The 19,893-nt window shown below is 36.1% G+C and overlaps 1 protein-coding gene across 1 annotated transcript in view; it reads right to left on the minus strand.

Annotated features, from left to right (window-relative positions):
* The window catches only part of nbas (NBAS subunit of NRZ tethering complex), a 183,363-nt gene that overhangs the window by 136,100 nt on the left and 27,370 nt on the right, over positions 1-19,893 (minus strand). Inside the window, 8 exon segments of the mRNA XM_058755173.1 lie at positions 1,995-2,128; positions 4,328-4,501; positions 5,332-5,517; positions 10,462-10,615; positions 10,691-10,777; positions 15,456-15,592; positions 15,935-16,039; positions 18,433-18,511. Coding sequence (XP_058611156.1) covers positions 1,995-2,128; positions 4,328-4,501; positions 5,332-5,517; positions 10,462-10,615; positions 10,691-10,777; positions 15,456-15,592; positions 15,935-16,039; positions 18,433-18,511 — 1,056 coding nt within the window.

The raw sequence follows: 19,893 nt of genomic DNA on the forward strand, positions 1-19,893 counted from the left end.
AATGGAACAATATAATTAATTTTTTTTGGTTTGTGTTTACAAGTGTTTTTTTAGCTGTGCCCCTTATGTGAACTTGAGCTGAAATCAAGTGCAATTCTGCTTGAGAGTCTGGTTGCCATGGAGATGATGTCTGAATCGCAAAAAAAAAAAACTTGTTGCTGACAAAACTCAGACTTCTTAGGTCTAAACTAAACTTGATATGAGTGCAATATTTCCCAAGGCACTTCTCAAGTTCCGACATTTTACTAAAAAGATCTTTTACATGTCTTCTTGTAGTCTAGATAATCCAATTCATCTCATCATCCCATATCTGAATAGTAGTCACAAACACAAACATGTCGTCTCCGTTTCCAGTATCAGCAAAAGATAACAAGAAGAGCTCTGGAAAAACCCTAAAGCATTGATCCCTGGACAACATTGGGAGTGTAAAAACACATTAGGGTTTTTCCAAAGGTACAGAGACATTGTACAACAACAGATTGACTGAAAGTGAGAATGAGAAAAGGCCAGATGGCATTTGTAGAATGTAATGCTAAAAAAAATTTTTTGTACAATGTGGAACCCTCAGAATAAAACTGATGCCAAATTTCACGTATCACATTATTTTGGGTGTAAATGTGTTATTTTGTTGCCCCACGAGAAAATCAAGAGCTAAAAAAAAATACCAACCCTTTGCACACAGGCTAAGACTTCATCTATATTTAATATCACTATGTATTATATATGTCGGCGTCAATAGCCTTGTGGGCAGCGAGCCGTCATAAAACGCTGTTGCACTGTATGGGCGTTCCAAGTTCGAATCCCAGCTCAAAGACCTTTCCCGATCCCGCACCCTCTCTCTCCCACTATATACACTGTGTATATATGTATGTGTGTTTTCGAGTGACAGGCCTCTCAGTCTCCAAGACATCTAAAAGCAGCAGGGATATAATAAGGAACGCTGAGAGGTTTTGAGGGTTCACACTTTGAAGGCAGAAAGACGCATGCTGTGCTAATAATGAGCTAATCAGGGGCTTACTGACAACTGTGCACACGTGCTAATTGTGTGTTTGACAGGGCTTTAGTGACAGCAGTGGCAGAACAAGTTTTGAAGTTTAAGGGCCAGCTTTAATGACCAGCTTTGGAACCACTTTGTATGAAGTGTCTTTAATTACAATGTCCTAACATTTAAATTAATCATTTGATACAATGCACTTATTGTGAACATGCATGCTTTTGCATTGTACTTACAAATTTAAAAAATACCTGCATATAAATTGCATCTGTACCTAATTTCTGTAATTTCATCTATAATTACACTGTTGACAACACCGTTAAACCTGACCATATCACAAATCCAGTCCCAAACCTTTCCTGTATTTCACCCCAACAGTAGCAAAAGTGATTTACAATACAACATGAACACAGTAGTAAGACTGCACCATTTTTAAACTTGTTTTTATCATTTTAAATATTAATAACAACATTAAAAATAATAAAAACTTAAATTATAAATAAAACTTAAATTAAAATAAATTAAAAACCTACACCACCATTTTTATGTTCACGAAGGCTGCATTTATTTGAAAATATATAGCCAAAAACAGTAATACTGTGAAATATCATCACAATTTTAAATATTTAGTTTTGTAGTTTAAAGATTTATTTTTGCCTTATATTTGTAGTTTTAAAATGTAATTATTATTCATTTATTTTTAAATCTTTACTATTACTCCAGCATTGAAGTGTCACATGAGCCTTCAAAAATAATACTAATAAGCTGATTCGGAGCTCATTTCTTATTAATATTGTTGTGTGGAAAGTGTTGAAGTGTTTTTACACTTGTTCGAGCATTTACTTGAAGCTAAAATTCTTTGAAACATTTATATTTTGATCAATTTAATGCACCCTTGCAATTTCTTGCAAACGAAAAAAAATCTTAGGTGACCCCAAACTTTAAAATGGTAGTGCATGATATTACCATAACAATTTTGATCCCAGTTATGTGAGCTCACCCATATCCTCTCTGTGGTAGACATTCAAGTACATCATAGCAGATTGCAAGCTGGTCATCTCTCTCACAGCTGTAGATACACTCTAATGCCACGGACATAAGCTGATCCGAATCTCCAATGACTTTTGGATGACACTGCAAGTAAACAAACACGTAATCATTGGTAAATTGTAAATTATTTGCAAAACCTAGTAAAGAACAGACCTATATAGCAATTCCGAGGATCATTGGCTTTTTTTAATGCTCAAAAATGCTGTAGAGGGAGGTTTTGAAACAACCAACTTGTAAGGCTATATAACAGAACATAACTTTGTATATATATGACCTTCATACAGTGTTAATGCAGAGCCATTTCATCGCATCTTCTCTCAGACAATAGAAACTCGCACGCAGATGCACACACAAGCACACTAAAAATCATGTTAGTGTGGATTAGAATCGATTTCATTTCACACAACATTGAATGTGCAAGGTTGATTCATAGGCACACACACAAACACAAAAAGAAACACAAACATGTACAATCTTATACACCTGATTTCTCTCCAACCGCTTTTATTAATTTCCTGTGAGGGAAATTGATGCCTCAGATGTGTAAGCAGGTCATAAATTTTTATCATGGCCTTGTGAGACAGTGTGTACGTGTGTGTGTCTCTGAAGGTCTTCTGTGGCTTTGGACTCAGAATTGGAATGGCTCTTGCTCTAATCATTTCACTGCATCCCTCTTATGAGTGTGTGACATTAAATTACTTACATTTATTCATTTGGTAGCCGCTTTTATCCAAAGTGACTTATAAATGAGGAAAAGCACAAGCAATTTATCATGAAAGAGCAACAATATTAGTAGTGCCACATGACTTTTTAATACTAAATCAGATCAGTACAGAATAATACAGTACAGTACTTGCTTTGCGAGGTGCAAATTTCTGAAAGTGTCTTCACAGCTCATAAAATATGCCAAAAATATCTTGAGTAAAATAAAGTGTTCAAACCACGCCTATTAGGAATAGGAAATATTTATGAGTATGATATCTTTTAAGGACAACAAATGTTAAAGTACACCTGTAGTCAAATATTTTATCCCTTAAAACTCATCTTTTATCATCAAAATGATATTTAAATGTTTTTTTCTTGTGAAAATAATTTTCTCATGCCTTAAAATAGCTTGAATGTAACTGTACACCCTTGCCTCATTTACTATACACGGAGCTATGAATATGCAAATTAGCCCCGCCTCCACTCAGTCACACCAGCCAGCGCCTCCTGATCCACTGAACTGTAGTTAACACGAAACAATGGCATACATGTATAATGACTGATAAAACTATGTTTTTATTAGCGGACAACTACAGTGAATACTGTAACATTCGTTAAAGTTACTTACTTGACAATGTTCTGTCCTAAAATGCCTTGAAGATTCAAATGCAGCCATTCGCGCCCGATGCGGGAGAGGTGGGTCTGACTCCGGGCTACTTTTATACTGTTGCCGTGGGTTATAATGCAAGTTAGCGGTTCTAAATTCACATTACACCACGGCTTCATGGGTTTTTTGCTCTAATTTATTTTTGGTTTTGTACTGGTATTGGTATATTTTGCATGCTTGTGATAGGAATCTATCCCTTGACGTGATTGGTTATTGACTTGTGACGTAGCAAACTGAGGGCCGTTTCAAACCGCGTTTCTGGGACAGCCTTTGGGAAACTACCGTTTTAAGGAGAAAATACTCAGCAATGGTGCTGATTAATGGATTGGCACATGGTTTGTCTAAAAGCATGTTAAAAACACCACATATACAAATAAATAACTTAAAAAAAACTTGATTTTCACTACAGGGGGACTTTAACAGGACATCCTCATAACAGCATGTGTACAAGTTTGTTTTGATTTATTGCCAAAAAAAAGATTTGCTAAATTTGATCATAAAAATATACATTATAATAAATTAAAAAATTATAATAACTACAAACATTTTTTTTTATTGTAAAACATTAAATAATACAAATGATGATTAATAACATTTATAATTAATTTATAAAAAAAAAAAATATATATATATATATATATATATATATATATATATATATATATATATATATATATATATATATATATATATATATATATATATATATATATATATATATATATATATATATATATTATTTTAATTACTTAAATATCATTTTTAATTAAAAACATTTTCATGAAGTGGTATGGGTTAGGGTGTAGATTATGGTTAATAGCTAGTATTTTTTTTTAAATGGATTCATTCTAAAACAGCATATCATATGTGTTTGTTTTGATAGTCAAGTATATGTATGTGGTTTGGCTTACATCTGGCTTTGAGTGCTGGAAGATTTTGAGTGGGAGTGCGAGATCATCTTTGGCGAGGGTGACCAGATATTCTCTGAGCAAAGTGGAAGCAGAGCCCACACACTGTCCTTCACAGCGGTGCAGAAACGGGACCATCCACTGGAATGAATTCCTCACGTATCGATCCTCAGTGGACTAAAACAGAAAGAAATCACGAAATACAACAGAGTCAGTAAATGACAGTCTCTTCTGTTCAGAATCACAATACAGCAGTTTTAAAGGAACAGTTCATGTCGTTCCAAACCCATATGATTTTTCTTTCATTAAACACACAACGAGCAATTCTGAAGAACATACAGGTTTCTGTTTTTCCAATTTCAATAAATGAGACGGGAGTCTAAAAAAATTTCAAAAAGAGTGTCCTTTTGAATGAAGAAATCATTCAGATCCTTTCAGAAGCGGTTTTTATCTCCTTTTATGTTCCACAGAAGAAAGAAAGTCTGGAACGACATGAGGGTAAGTAAAAGCTGACAGAATGTTCATTTCTGATTGAATTGAGTGTTCCCTCAGAAAACATTAAAAGTATCACTAGTAAACAGGCGCTAAGATGGCGATTCACCCACTCACAGCATTTCCCCTTAAACGAGCAAATGAGTATTAAATCATTTTTAATGAAAGCATTAAATCCAAAATAAGCCCACTGGATGTGCTATCTGCAGTCGTAATGAGACCACCCCTGTAAACACAAATCTACACACACTCTCACAGATTTATCATTTTCACTAGAGCTCCTCTATATAAAGAGCTGCCTAAATATACAGTATATATGACTGTTGAGCGAAGCAGAGGTGTTTAAATCAATACGAGGTGCTTACAGTATGGCTATTGACACTTCAGACAAGAATAAAACATTACACTATGTCAGTATTATATATAGACGCCGGTGATAAATGTGAACATAATAATACAAGTGTTGAAGGAGGCTGTAGACAGCAAAACAAAGAGAGAACAGCCTCAAAACATACATTTTTCATGAGGAGGCGGAGCTTGTCAATGTCCCTGAGCTGCCGCAGCTCCTTTAGTGTGAGACTCAGGTCACATGACGTCTCGTACACCAGTGTCTCCATGGTAACCAGGTCGTCGCACAGCACCTCCAGCCCAGGAATGTTCTGCTCTTTTCCCAGACGCACCAGAGACAGAGCACAATCAACCTGTGGGGACCAATCAAAAAGCTTAAGCAATCTAATAGAGACGCACAATATAAATAAGAGGGAAGTACTGTCTAACACATTCAAATAAGAGAACTGGCATCAGATATACTACTGGAAATGTAAAAAGCAGAACTGTGTATTAAAATATAGTTCACATATATGTAAAGAATAATTGACGACGGGCCGTTGGATTATTAGAAAAATAATGCACACCTGAGGTGGTGATGCGGTCACGACGCGAAGCGGAGTGGCCGTTACACCTCGGGTGTGCATTATTTTTCTAATAATTCAACGGACCGAAGTCAATTATTCCGCTTATACTACGGTTGCCACACCTCAAGACATTGATCAGATTATATTTCAAGGCATTCCTCCGGTATTTCTACTTAAATCGCTATTGTGAGTAGGATTATTTCTTCCGCATTTCATCCAAGGCCTCAGTTGCTAATTCCAAAGGTCATTTTAAACCTAGTAACGGAGGCTTGAGCCGTTAATAACAGATTAATGCAGTTAATACAGTTAATAATTACCTCTGTGCGTCTCTTAATAGTGTTCGGCAGCAATGTCATAGTTTCAGTTATAGTGAAACTTAGTTCCTTTTGTTCACGAACAGCGCCGTTGTTGTTACCTCGCTTGTAAGAAGTCATGTAGTTTTTAAGTTGTTTACTGATAAACTGTGCTAACAACATTAGCGCGATGTATGCTAGTGTGTGCAAACTGTAACTGTTATGTGTGTGCGGTCTGTGAGGGAGAGAGAGCAGGAGAGATAGAGTATGTGCTTTCAGTACATAATAAAGTACATAATAAAGCGTAATTTTGTGGCAAAAACATGGACATGATCTGTCGTTTTTATCATATTGTTTACTATATTTATTTGTTTGGCCAGTGTCGTTGTGGGTGTTGGTTATTTTGCTGTTGTAAGACCTTTGAAATAACAGAAATCATTTGGCGAAGTGATATGGTCATGTAATGCGGTCAAGAGATGCCTGGAACTACGTTCGCCGTGCGTTTCCCTGAAAATAATTGCACACCTTAGAAGTGCATTTATGGGTCAATTTTTCGATTGATATGATTTATACATGATGAATAAATAAGCTTTCCATTGATGTAAGGTTTGTTATGATAAGACAATATTTGGCCGAGATACAACTATTTAAAAATCTGTAATCTGTGGGTGCAAAAAATTCAAAATATTGAGAAAAATCGCCTTTAAAGTTGTCAAATGAAGTTCTTAGCAATGCATATTAGTACTCAAAAATTATGTTTTGATATATTTACAGCAGGAAATTTACTAAATATCTTCATGGAACATGATCTTTACTTAATGTCCTATTGATTTTTGGCATAAAATAAAAATCAATCATTTTGACCCATGCAATGTATTTTTGGCTATTGCTACAAATATACCCCAGCGACTTAAGACTGGTTTACAGTCATGGCCAAAAATATCGGCACCCTTGGTAAATATGATCAAAGACGACTGTGAAAATTAATCTGCATTGTTAATTCTTTTGATCTTTTATTTTTTTTAAATTCACAAAAATCTAACATTTCATTGGATAATGAGAATTTTAAATGGGGGGAAATATCATTATGAAATAAATGTTTTTCTCTAATACACATTGGCCACAATTAACAGCACACTTTTATACTTTTTGAAACCTCCATTTGCCAGTTTAACAGCTCTAAATTTTCTCCTATAATGCCTGATGAGGTTGGAGAACACCTGACAAGAGATCAGAGACCATTCCTTCATCCAGAATCACTCCAGACCCTTTAGATTCCCAGCTCCATGTTGCTGCTTCTCTTCAGTTCACTCCACTCATTTTCTATAGAGTTCAGGTCAGAGGACTGGAATGGCCATAGCAGAAGCTTGGTTTTGTGTTCAGTGACCCATTTTTGTGTTGTTTTTGAGGTCTGTGTTTGGATTATTGTACGGTTGGAGGATCCAAACTTGGCCCATTATAAGATTTCTAACAGTCAGTCACTTATTGATTTTATTTATCTGTTGGTATTTGATAGAATCCACTCAATTGAGTGTCTTTAGCCACCCAAACTCTCCTTCTCACTGTGTATTAGGACGATATAGACACACGTCCTCTTCCAGGCAGTTTCGTAACATTTTATGTTGATTGGAAATTCTTAATTATTGCTCTGATGGTGGAAATGGGAATTTTCACTGCTCTAGCTCTTTTCTTAAAGCCACTTCACTAATTTGTGAAGCTCAATTATCTTTTGGTGCACATCAGAAATATATTCTTTGGTTTTTCTCATTGTGATGGATGATTAAGGGAATTTGGGCTTTGTTTTCCCTCCTATTTATATTTCTGTGAAACAGGAAGCCATGGCTGGAAAATTGCATGTTCATAATCACCCTGGAGTGCTCAAAATTGTGAATATGAATGGGAATATACTTTAGAGATATTTTAATCATAAGAATTTTTATGGGGTACCAATAATTGTGTCCAACGTGTATTTGAGAAAAACATTTCATAATGATATTTCCCCTCCATTTTAAATTAAATACAAATAGATTTTTGTGAATTTTTTAAATAAAAGATCAAAAGGATTAACAATGCAGATTAATTTTCACATCCTTCTCTGATCATATTTACCAAGGGTGCCGATATTTTTGGCCATGACTGTATATGTATTATACCATGTCTCACACACACACACACTACACTATTTTAGTTGTCTTTATGATTTTAATTTTAGTTTCAGTTATAATAACCCTGGCTAGCATTATTCCTCACTAATCACTATTTAAAATTACTTTTAATCACACTACTTTTTACTTCATTTTTATAAATTAGCTGATGTGGGACTATTTATTAGGAATAAATAGGCCATTAAAAAATGTCTTTCTCCATCATTTAATTTACAAGTTCAGTTACAAAATGTTGCATTTTTTTTGTGTTGGTGTCCTAGAAATCACACAGAATGCTGCTGATGTTTAAAAAAACAACACCAGAAATCCATTAAAAGAGTGTGTACAATTGAGTGAAAATCTGGATCTATGAAAACTGTCAGACCAGATCAAACAGAGATGCAAAAATACAAAAGACTGACAATAAAAAAAAACGAAAGAATGCTACAAGTAAAAATCCCCTAACGGATGCGTAAAAAGTATAACCAGTCGATAAAATCCCACCCGCCTCAGCGGCCCATCAATACAGTTCACATCATGAGCTGACGATTGGTATTCCTCTACCAGTTGACAGGCAGAGCATGGAGCCAATCAATAGTGGATGCCTGCGTAGAGGAAATGATTGCTTCTGTTTTCTCACCTGGTAGGAACCGAAACCCTTGACATTGGAGTTAACAAGAGCCAAATACCTCTGGAGCAATACTGCCTTCACAACAACATGAAACAACAGTCCTATTACAAGCTGCTTAACACAACACTAAATCAGGATCAAAAGCAGTACGTGTATTTGCCTTGATTGCAAACAGCACGCATTTGTTTACGCATACCTGGCTTTGGTTGAGTATTGAGCTCTACATGCACAAACATTTTACCATCGTTCTCAGCCGTTCTTCCCTTCTCTAAGGACCAAACAGGCAAGCAGAGCTCAGATGATCAGATCTCACACCCTTTTATTACACTAGATTTCTTTTTCTTTTTTTGTACTTTCAATCTGCTCCAAGGCGCCGCCAGTCCTCTTTCCCTCACTTCACATGTCAGGCTCTTTCAGAGCAGCCCTTTCTCCTTGCTTTAACCTCTGTCCTGACAGAGTGATGTCTCTCCTGCTCTGCAGCACTTCCTGAAACAGGCTGTGCCGACAGTTGAGTGATAGCAGTTGTCATAATGGTCATATTCAGTGAGGACAAAAAGTTTGAGACAAATCATACAGAAATACAGAAATTTCTGGACATTCAGGCTGAAGACCAAGACCAAAAATGGTCACTTTAAATTAGACTGTTTTTGGAATAACTAAAATTCTCCAGGTGGGATTACTACTAAAACATCTACGCTCCATTAACTTAGAAATTATTTAAAATATTGCTCAATAGATGACTTTTGTACAATGTAAGCACATATTGTACAAAATAGCATTTACTGTAAAGTACTTATGAATACACAACAAAGGACAAGCCGTCATTAAAGTGAACGAGGACAAAACAAGAACCAAGATATTTATTTGTTTTCAATTTAACTGCACTCAAAATCTTATGCTTAAAATACCATTTATAAATGACAAAAAAAAAGTACTAAATCAGAATAATGAAAATTAAAAGCATATTAAATACGGGTCTCAGACTTTTGGACCCCACTGTAATTGCAGCTTTTAGTAAAATAAAAAGCATTTGTGGAATTGTGGAAAATCAGTGCCTTTTAGAGTTTCTTTTAAAGCTGTTCTTTTAGAAATATGTATCTTTGAACAGCATTGAAAGAAAAAAGAAAGAAAGAGAGAAAGAAAGAAAGAAATAAAAGGATGGATGGAAAGTAGGAAATGAAGGAAGAAAAGTACGAAAGATAGACAGCAAGAAAGACAGGCAGAAATAAAGACATGTAGACAGACAGACAGAAGGTAAGCAAGAAAGAAAGACCGAGACAGAAGGAAAGACAGACAGAAACAAAAGAAATAGAAAAAAAGAAGGAAGGAAAGAATGAAAGGCAGAGAGAAGGGTTCAAAAGCTCGGACTGGTCTCATAATGGTTTAGATATCTTTCCATTAAGAGGGCCACAGTAGACAGATGCAGTGTTATCTAGCTCCACATTTGATCTCTCAACACTAACAGCCCTCTGGGACAGCAGTAACTGTCACTCTGGAAGGAAGCAAATCTTCTGTGAGTCAGATGTGCATCTGTATGTGTATCTGAGGAAGTTGTTTGTTTTTTAGCTGGGTAAGGTGTCAGTCATGCGAAAGTGCAAAAGAAAGCCGTGTGCTTTGATACGTGTTTGAGTGTCAGCTTCTGTCAGTGTGTGCACTTGTGTACCTGGTGGGAATTGCTCTCTATGTCCTGTGCCCTGGTCAGGTACCACTCAGTCAGCAGTGTGATGGAGGGTTTGGCGCTACAAAACCTCTCTAGTTCTGGTTGTTCCTCATATAAGAAGTGACAGTCATCCACTGGGTTGGGCTCCACCACTCCTCTAAAGAAAAGAACACACACAGTCATCAGTGATAAACAGACATTTCAACCACCACAAAAACCAATGTGATCTTACCTGCACTCAGGAACTTCACACCAGTCCAGATCTCTGTGTCGACTCTCCTCCCAAGGAATGAAAGACAAATTACCCTTCTTATCCACACTAGAAAAGAAAGAAAGAAAGAAAGACAACCAACAAATGATTAATATCAGTAACTAAGCAAGATTTATGCAATCAATAATGAAGCGCCAAAATGAAATATTCTTGGTCAAATTAGAAAATTCGGTAACACTTTAGAATAGGGAACACTTATTCACCATTAATTACGACTTTTCCCTCAATAAATTCCAAAGATGGTGCTTATTAATAGTTAGTAAGGTAGTTGTTAAGTTTAGGTATTGGGTAGGATGAGGGATGTAGAATAAGGTCATGTAGAATAAGGCATTAATATGTGCTTAATTACTACTAATAAATGGCTCATATTCTAGTAATATGCATGCTAATAAGCAACTAGTTAAGAGACCCTAAAATAGAGTTTAACTGAAAATTCTGAACACTAGCCACAAATATTAGGGACTTTGAAGACAAATGAAATAGCAAGCCACTGCCTAACAACCAACAAACAAACTTTTTTTTTTTTCCCCAAAGAAAACTGAAACTTCAACAGATCAAAACAAGCCAGTAACTAACTTATTGGTGTCATTCCAAAGACAACTGAAAAAGCAAACCCATAAATAACCAACCAACAAACTAACTAAATCAACAAATAACCTAACAATTTAACCACAACTTTGGTGTCTTCAGAAAACTGAAACTTAACTAAATTTACATATGTACTTTTAAAGACAACTAAAACAGCAAGCCATTAACAAGCCAACCACACAACAAACAACCTAGGCAACAAACTAACCACAGGTTTTGTGTCTTTAGACAACTGCAGCTTCAAGAGATTAAAACGAGCCACTAACTAAAATTATTGGTGTCCTTTCAAAGACAATTAAAACACCAAGCTAGTAACTAACAAATAAACAACCTAACATACTAACCACAATGTGTGTCAATTTTTTGGTGTCAAAGACAACTCTGAAACTTCAGCTAACTAGACAGCCAACTAACCAACCCATCACAATTCTTAGTGTCCTTTTAAAGGTAATTAAAACTTTGAAAGCCACTACTACTTAAAAAGCAACTACTCTAAAGTAGTTCTATACTGAAATAAATTTCACAACAACACTCAAACTAAACTGTCAGAAATAACTAGCTGATTCAGAAGTTACACTGAAGAAACATTTTACAGATGACAAAATGCACTAGTCATCAGAGCTAATGCATCTTCTTCAGCTGAGCGAACTCTGTTAGAGGACTGAAAACATACTGGAAATGGACAAGAGTAAAATACAGTGATTTGGAGGCAAAATGGACAAATAACAACCTAAAAATGCGAAAACTGGATATAATTTGTCCCGCTGGCCATTTTGAAGGCTGGGAACAGAACCAAAGAGACGAAAAAATAGGCTGTTATATTTTCTGAAGAAAATGATGATTGGTGTTTGGCAATGCAAAAAATGTGGTGGAAAACTTACAGTACTTTCCTTCATATGATGACTGAAAAATAATTTTGCTCCTCCCACATATACACAAACTCCTTCCCAAATTTATAGATAAAAGCAATGTCATGCATGTGAGCACAGTTCAACAGATCCTGATCTGAGGCCTAAAACAATAAAATAAAATAAATGTAAAATATTAAATTAAATGAAAAACAAAATACAATATAAAATTTAATGAAACAAAAAAATAAAATACTTGAACAAAACAGAAAAACAGACCAGTTCAACTGAGGCCAGTTCTGAGGTCTAAAACCATACAAACCCAAAAAAAAAACAACAAACAAACAAACAAAAAAAAAAATATTGAAAAATTGGGGACAAGTGGGCCAAAAACTGAAAAGTAAAATGCTAATTTTAAATGAGTTTAAAATGTAAAATGTGTTTAGTTAAATCTGTTTAATAAATATTATAATATTCTCATTTAAAAAGGATTATATTAAATTAACTAGAATGTTGAATTCTATCACTACATATATACACAACTCTAAACCTTCTACAAAAGAGTCGGTAGAAAAAAAGTCTTCTTCTTTCCAGCAGAGACGGCAGATGGCGAGAGACCACTGGTACGGCGAGAGTCCTGCAGCAGCGCTGTTAGCGCTCACAGGCCGGGGAGAGAAGGAAACCGGCCTCCAGCTGCTGAGTTGTGATGGATGTTCACTGCAGAGGCGACTGACCTCCATAAGAGAGAATGGGTGGAAGGAGGGCGACCGAATCCAATACACTAAATCTATTCTGTCACCCCCATTACTGGAACATTAGGGGAGGGGGGGGGGGGGGGAGTTGCAAATGCCCTTACTCTGTGTCTCTCTCTCTTAACGCACACAAACCTGTCCACTAAATCAGTGTACTCCCAAACACACACACCAAAGCCACCTTTATAACCACCTACCTAACAAAAACATTGCTAGATTACAATATGTACAAAACAGAGCCGCACAAGCTCTCACCGAGTCCTCATCTCAGTGTAAGCGTAGGTGTAGAAGCTATTGCCTGTTTCCTCTGTTTTGATACTTTTCGTGTATATATTTAGAGTGAGCAATTACATCAGTCTTTCATGTCTGAGTTCTGCGGGCGTCAAAAGAGACAGCACACTTTTGGAGTGTGTCATCGGCGAACAAGATCTGTATGAAATCCCTAAGGAAGTCTTACCCGACGCCACAAAAGCGTTCACCGTATTAGCGCCTTCAAATCTGCAAAATCTCATTTCTTCTTGCTCAGCTATGAGGTGAAATGGAAAATAAAGCTAAACTGAAGTCTATTTTTAAGACGGCTGTCAAAAGATTCTGTTAAAAGTAATTATGACAAATCAGTCATGTAATACTACGGATGTTACGTACAGCTGTCTGCCACTCGTGATTAATTGCTCCTTAAATACACATCAAGCTAAACTGAGTTTCTAAATGAAACCACTTCTTCCTCATTTCGGGGGAAAGAACAAGCACCACTGAAAGCAGTGGCGCAGCACAAAAGTAAAAGTGTCGGGATGAACTTGCAGGTCACTTAGGTTGTTGCTGGTTACAGAAGTCAGTGATTCAATCTCGCCGACTGTCTTGGGATATCTGATGTTTGACATTTAAGATGTCTGAGCTCAAGGCGTGTCTGCTCTTAAATATAATGGCTCTGTTACACATTGTTCTGGACTCAAATATCCGAGGTCTTTCGGAGCGAGCTCAGATATGTCTGTCCCGAAGATGTAGTCCCTGACTTTTATCACCTAATCACTTCAGGATATGGCTAGAAATCTTTCTTTCTGAAGAAGCTTATAACTTAACACAGCAAGAAAAATTCTGGCTGCCAATATATGAAACTTACTGGAAACGTATACAAGAAACTAGAGTTAAATAACCAATAATACCTAATAAGTAAATTTTACCTGCACTTTATGGTTCACTCAAAAATGAAAATTTTGTCATTATTTACTCACCCTCATGTCATTCCAAACCTGTTTCTTTCTAATACTGAACACAAAAGAAGATATTTTGAAGTTGACTTTCATAGTAGGGAAAGAGAAACTATGGAAGTCAATGAGGGCCATCAACTGTTTGATTACCAGCATTCTTCAAAATATCTTCTTTTATGTTCAACATAAGAAACAAACTCATACAGGTTTGGAACGAAATGAGGGTGAGTAAATGATGACAGTTTTCATTTTTGGGTGAACCCTTTAAATTTTTTTGTTGCTGATCTGCAGTATTTTACATTAATGTTACTATGACTCACAGTTTTTCACTTGTAAGTCATATTTCACTTGTGTGAGCTTTGATAATAATTAAATTAAACAAAGAATGCACATAAATTTTATTAAACGCCCCATCCAGGTTTGATTTGTTATTAACTTTTTTCTGATAAATGGGGGACTTTTGTGTATGTGTCAGTTCAATCAATTCTTTTATTTCAGAACACATAGCAACATAATATAGAAAATTAAAACATCAAGCTGAATAAATGTGTTAATGATGTTAAACTTAGAATGAAAAGTCAACTAAAATAAACATTTAAATCACACATTTGATGTATTAATTTTGACAGTCATACACACTACCGTTCAAAAGTTTTTTTGTTTTTTTTAATGTATTCAGCAAGGATGCATTAAATCTGTTACCCCCATTAAATCCCAAGGATGCATTAAATCAAAGCTTTAACCAAAAAGTCCTTTTAAAGAAATATCACGGTTTCTCGAAGAAAAAAATCAGCATTTTGGAATCATTTCTGAAGGATCATGTGACAGTGAAGACAGTGAAAATTTAACAAATGGGAAAACAACTATTTTAAATTGTATTATTTAACAATATTATTGTGCATTTATATATATTTTTTATAAATTCTGAAATACATGCAGGCTTGTTGAGCATAAGAGTCTTAACATAAAAATCTTACAAACACTAAACTTTTGAACGGCTGTGTACATATCCCTTCAGCGTTTATTTTGAGTATTCTTGGCCCAGAGCCTGCAGGTAACCTCACAGCCTGCAGTTATTTCATAATCTTAAGGTCTCCAAGACTAAAGCGCATATGGAAAAGGTGCACTGCAAAATGTCTCATTTACATAACCAACCTGTTTTAAACTAGCACCTCATTCGGTCATACAGCAGACGGTACCTAATAACCTCTTTCAGTGGACCCGTCATCTAAAAATGACCTTTTCCCGTTAGGCTCTTTCAAAAAGATTTATGTGGCTTTTGTTTATCCTGTTCACAGTAGATCGGTATCCTCTAATAAGTAATTCTTACCCTGCCTTAGGCAGAAGGTCGGAGTACTCGTGAGGAGAGGTGGTTTCTGGGAAATTGCAGAGAACGGCGAGCCGGTGCTGAAGCAGCTCAGAGCCGTGGTAAGTGAAGAGAATATCCACCGCCTGCACGTTGCTCTCCTAAGAGAGAGAAAGAGACGAGAGAAACAAGATTGATAGAGATAAATAATTAATAGATGATTTATGAAACAGAACTAACTACGGACAGCTTTATACTCTGCAGCAATATTTCCCACATTACAAACCCCCAGAAGCCTTTGCATTGGGCAGGTGACCATATATCAGACATCTACACTTTAAAATACTCACAGAATATGGAGGGAATCCATATTTTATGCCACACGCTACCGAGGGCGCACACACTTATCCACAAAACTGTGAAATAGTGACTATAACTCACGCCGCGGGACCCCGTTACAGACGCTCGCGTCATGGACAGAGAACAAAGGAAGAGAGATTTACCCTTGCGTACGTTCTTGCTGACAGAACAATATTCTGATTGCGGAACTTCTTGAAAAACTCAGCATCAAATCGCTGCTCTGCCGCATGAGGTCCACCCAGAATCTCCTGAAGCAAAGTGATGAAAAAAGGAGGATTAGAGACAGAGAGAAAGCAAGCAAAACAAACATGAGAGTTCAGGAGAGGGTCTCACACGTATACGCCTGAGGTAAATCCTCCCAGTCCACAATGCTGACATTTATCGCTTTGACATTTACAATTACAGCCTTTAAGTCGACAGGGCCGCCATGTGTATGTGTGCGCACGTGTGTGTTTAATGTCTCAGAGGTCTGGTTACATTCAGAACTATTCCCACAGAAATCAATTACAGATGAAGACACTGACAAAGGCCATCCATCACAATACGAGCAGGACATTAACTATGCGCTAGGATGAAACGAAGACACTCTCCTGCTGATGACTTTTAAATTGAAACAAAGCATTACGATATGAAGTCGCTCACACATTGATCATTTTATTCAGAAAATGGTGAGATGAAATGACTAAGATTATAAATCCTAAAATCCTAGTCACGCCATTCGCTGTGGGTTTATGGTTTCAGGATGATCAAAGTTACTTCAGAAGGCGGTCGGTTTCATTTTATTATCAATTTATAACTGACCAACATGTAATATCTGCAATAAAATTATTGTAATGTAGAAATAAGCAGGCTGTTTTTGCTACTGTGCCTTCTATATGGAAATTACCTTGGTTATAATTGTCTAACCTTCACATACAAGCATAAATCACATCAAGGGATTGAAATGACAGCAGCTGAATACTAAATAGGTGTTGACGGGGTCTAAAATTAAATATCTGTCAAAAATGGGTGAATTGAAAAAAATTATAATAAAAATGTACTGAACCTAAATGACACGAAACATATACAGTAGAATATTTTTTATTTATTTTTTTGTTTACACACACAGAGTATATTAGAAGCACTCAGACTGGTGGCTTAATACCCTTTAAAAAGCTGTTCTTCTTAATCTTTTTTTGTTTTAATTTCCAGTTAAAATATCTAAAATATTACATTATCTAAAAGAAACATTGCAGTTCGTATTTAGTTGAGAAGCAACACTGAATAAGATACTAAAACTTATTTTTAAAAAATACATCTGTAAAGTCTATTGTGTGCACAGTAGGGGTGACCTCGAATAGTCGAATATTCGCGAGGTGTTATGATCGTGCCATTTTGGCTATATGGGGGTGCTCAAATGTCTGATTTGACATAGAACTACCGTTTTTTTCCCAATAAGTTAATATACAGACTATTAAGATAATGCTGTAAATAAGAATCTGAAAAGGAAGCTTTAAATAAATATTTTAACGTGCGTGAATAAATCCAACCACCCCCATAGATTTAAGTTTCACTTTCCATAACCCATGACCGACAGAGGAGCATCTCGGTGGCAGGGATTTCAATCTTTAGCAAGACTCAAATTGGCACAGGCAAAGTGAAAGACTGGATTTTTTCGATCAGGTACAAGTGATTTCAAAACATTTCAGCCGGTTTATATATATCGTGTATATATTATTTATCTCATATAAGATGCATTTGGTTGAGTTGTGCTGCAGTAAAGCGCTTCATTGTAGTAATACGGTGATTATCTCTTCAGCGTGCAGTGCGAGCAGAACAAACAACAACAATGCAGAATATTAATAACTATGACTGAGACTGCCATATACATAACATTATAATGAGAACACTATTATAATAAAACGCTGTGAATTTTTAGAGTTTTGCTGAAGTTTAATGTATCTTTTAATCAAAACATAAAACATTATTTTACCCTGTTTGTATCTGCGAAGCATCCATTACACATTTTCCCTGTGTTAACGTCAGTATTTATGACTGTTTAATAACTTGACTCTTGGTAATGTATTTTGCCCCGCCCCCAAACATATGATTTGACTATCGGCATGATTCGAAAATCCAGATTCGACTACAAAAATCCTTAGTCGAGGACACCCCTAGTGCACAGGCAGTTTTATGAACAAGTAAAAAAGGTGAAAGTCACCAGTACATTATTACAAAATGCAATTATATTCCAAACGTATCTTATACAGTGGTTCTCAAGTCAATTTATTTTGTTCTACAGATTTTTTCTCCTGAAAAACAAAAAGTCCCAAAAAATGAATTAAAAACTCATTAAGAAGTCCTTTTTCGTAGTGTGTGTTGCCACAGAGTTTTGAAGAGGAAAAAAGCATACTAGAGAGATCAGAGCGATAAATGTTAATTTTGGAGTATAGGCTAGATATGATATGTAAATTAGGGTAGTATAAAGTGCTACCAGCTTAGTATCCCAAAACGGTCTATTTGGACTGGGAAGGAAGAACAAAGAAAATCCTGTTCTCCATAATACATCTTTTTTAAACCCAAATTGGTTTCTATTAAAGCCAATTTCCGGAATGTTAAAGCTTTATTGAATACAAAAGTACAGTTTTTTGGAAAGTGTTACCTCGTAAGTGGCCAAGCGGTCCAGAAAGCAGAGAAGCTTCAATCTACTTCTGCAGAGCTCCTTCTGCTCTAGAGTCAGTCTGGAAGAACATAAGATCAACAGGATTAAACATGCAAACACAGTCTTATCTGGAGCTTATCAGCATCCATCCACTTCAGAGAGCCACTGCTAATATCCATGAAAACGGTGTAATGAAATAAAGCTTCACACGCTGTGGGGAGGGGTGGAGGATTTGACAGGCATGTGCGTAGAGGCTTACAGATACAATGAAAGGCATTACAAGGAAATACAGATGAATGGGACGATTTGAGATTGAAGAAAAAAAAAGTGGACCAAACAGTGCTGAAAGGGTAGTGAGCCATTATAGACCCAGATTAGGTCATCAAAGACAGGCTAATGTGAAGCGACCACTGCCTGATTGCCTGGATGCCCATGCGAGTGTGCGCGTGTATCAGTCAGCGCGAGAATCCACAGAAGGCAATTACAATCTCATCTCATTCTCTCTGCATTACTGCGGAAACCTGAGCATCCTGTTGTATGCGAATGAGACCCGCACACGAGCACAGATCATTGGACTGGGGGAGAATATTGAACTGCAGGATGTTATCGCAATGCAAACATGATAAAAAAAGATTGAAAGAATAGCCTATGCATAAACACAGTCGCTCGCTTAGTGGGCGCTTAGTGCACATCTATCTCCGGCCTCCACATGCTAGAGCGATTCTATTCCAGTCGTGCCGATTGTAATGAAACTAAAGCAGAATTCAATGGCATGTCAAGGGTTTATGAACGGCCTGACTGTAGAAGCAGCATTTTAAAAACTACAATAAACATTTAAGAACATGTACAAGTAGAAGTTAATAGAATGATCGCATAGCAGGCTGGTTTAGAGAGGAAAAAAGAAAGAGGCTATTTATTTGTCGCAGTTTTGAAAAAAAGGTGCACTATTTAGTAATAGCTAACATTCCTAACTAAATACATGATGCATTTTTTTTTCTTCAAATTTAGACCAATTTTCCAACAAGACAAGGATTAAAAAGTCATTAAATACAGAGTTTTAAATCACAAAAACAGTTTTAAACACCACATCAATAACGCAATTAACAAGATGCATGCAAATTGACATCAAAATCTAAGGTGCCACTGGTGCGATGCTTCATTTCATTTCAAGCAACACTGCATTTTTGCCTCAGAGCCCCTTTAACTAAGCATTTGGAGGCTCTTTCTGGCCTCAAATTTAAGACAATATCTATGATTTATATGCAATATAAGATATTTAAGGTTTATTAATTTGTAATAAATAATATAAATGACTTCAAACATTTAATTCTTATTTAAATGAGAGCTAGTAGAGGAGGTGTAAGCCCAAATAAAATGGTGTGACAAAAAATAAAGATGGATATCTCAAAACACCAATCAGCATGTAAAAACGAAACGGCCAATTGCAGCCAAGTAGGTAAA

This window comes from Onychostoma macrolepis, chromosome 20 (genome assembly GCF_012432095.1).
Source record: "Onychostoma macrolepis isolate SWU-2019 chromosome 20, ASM1243209v1, whole genome shotgun sequence".
NCBI classification, from domain to species: domain Eukaryota; kingdom Metazoa; phylum Chordata; class Actinopteri; order Cypriniformes; family Cyprinidae; genus Onychostoma; species Onychostoma macrolepis.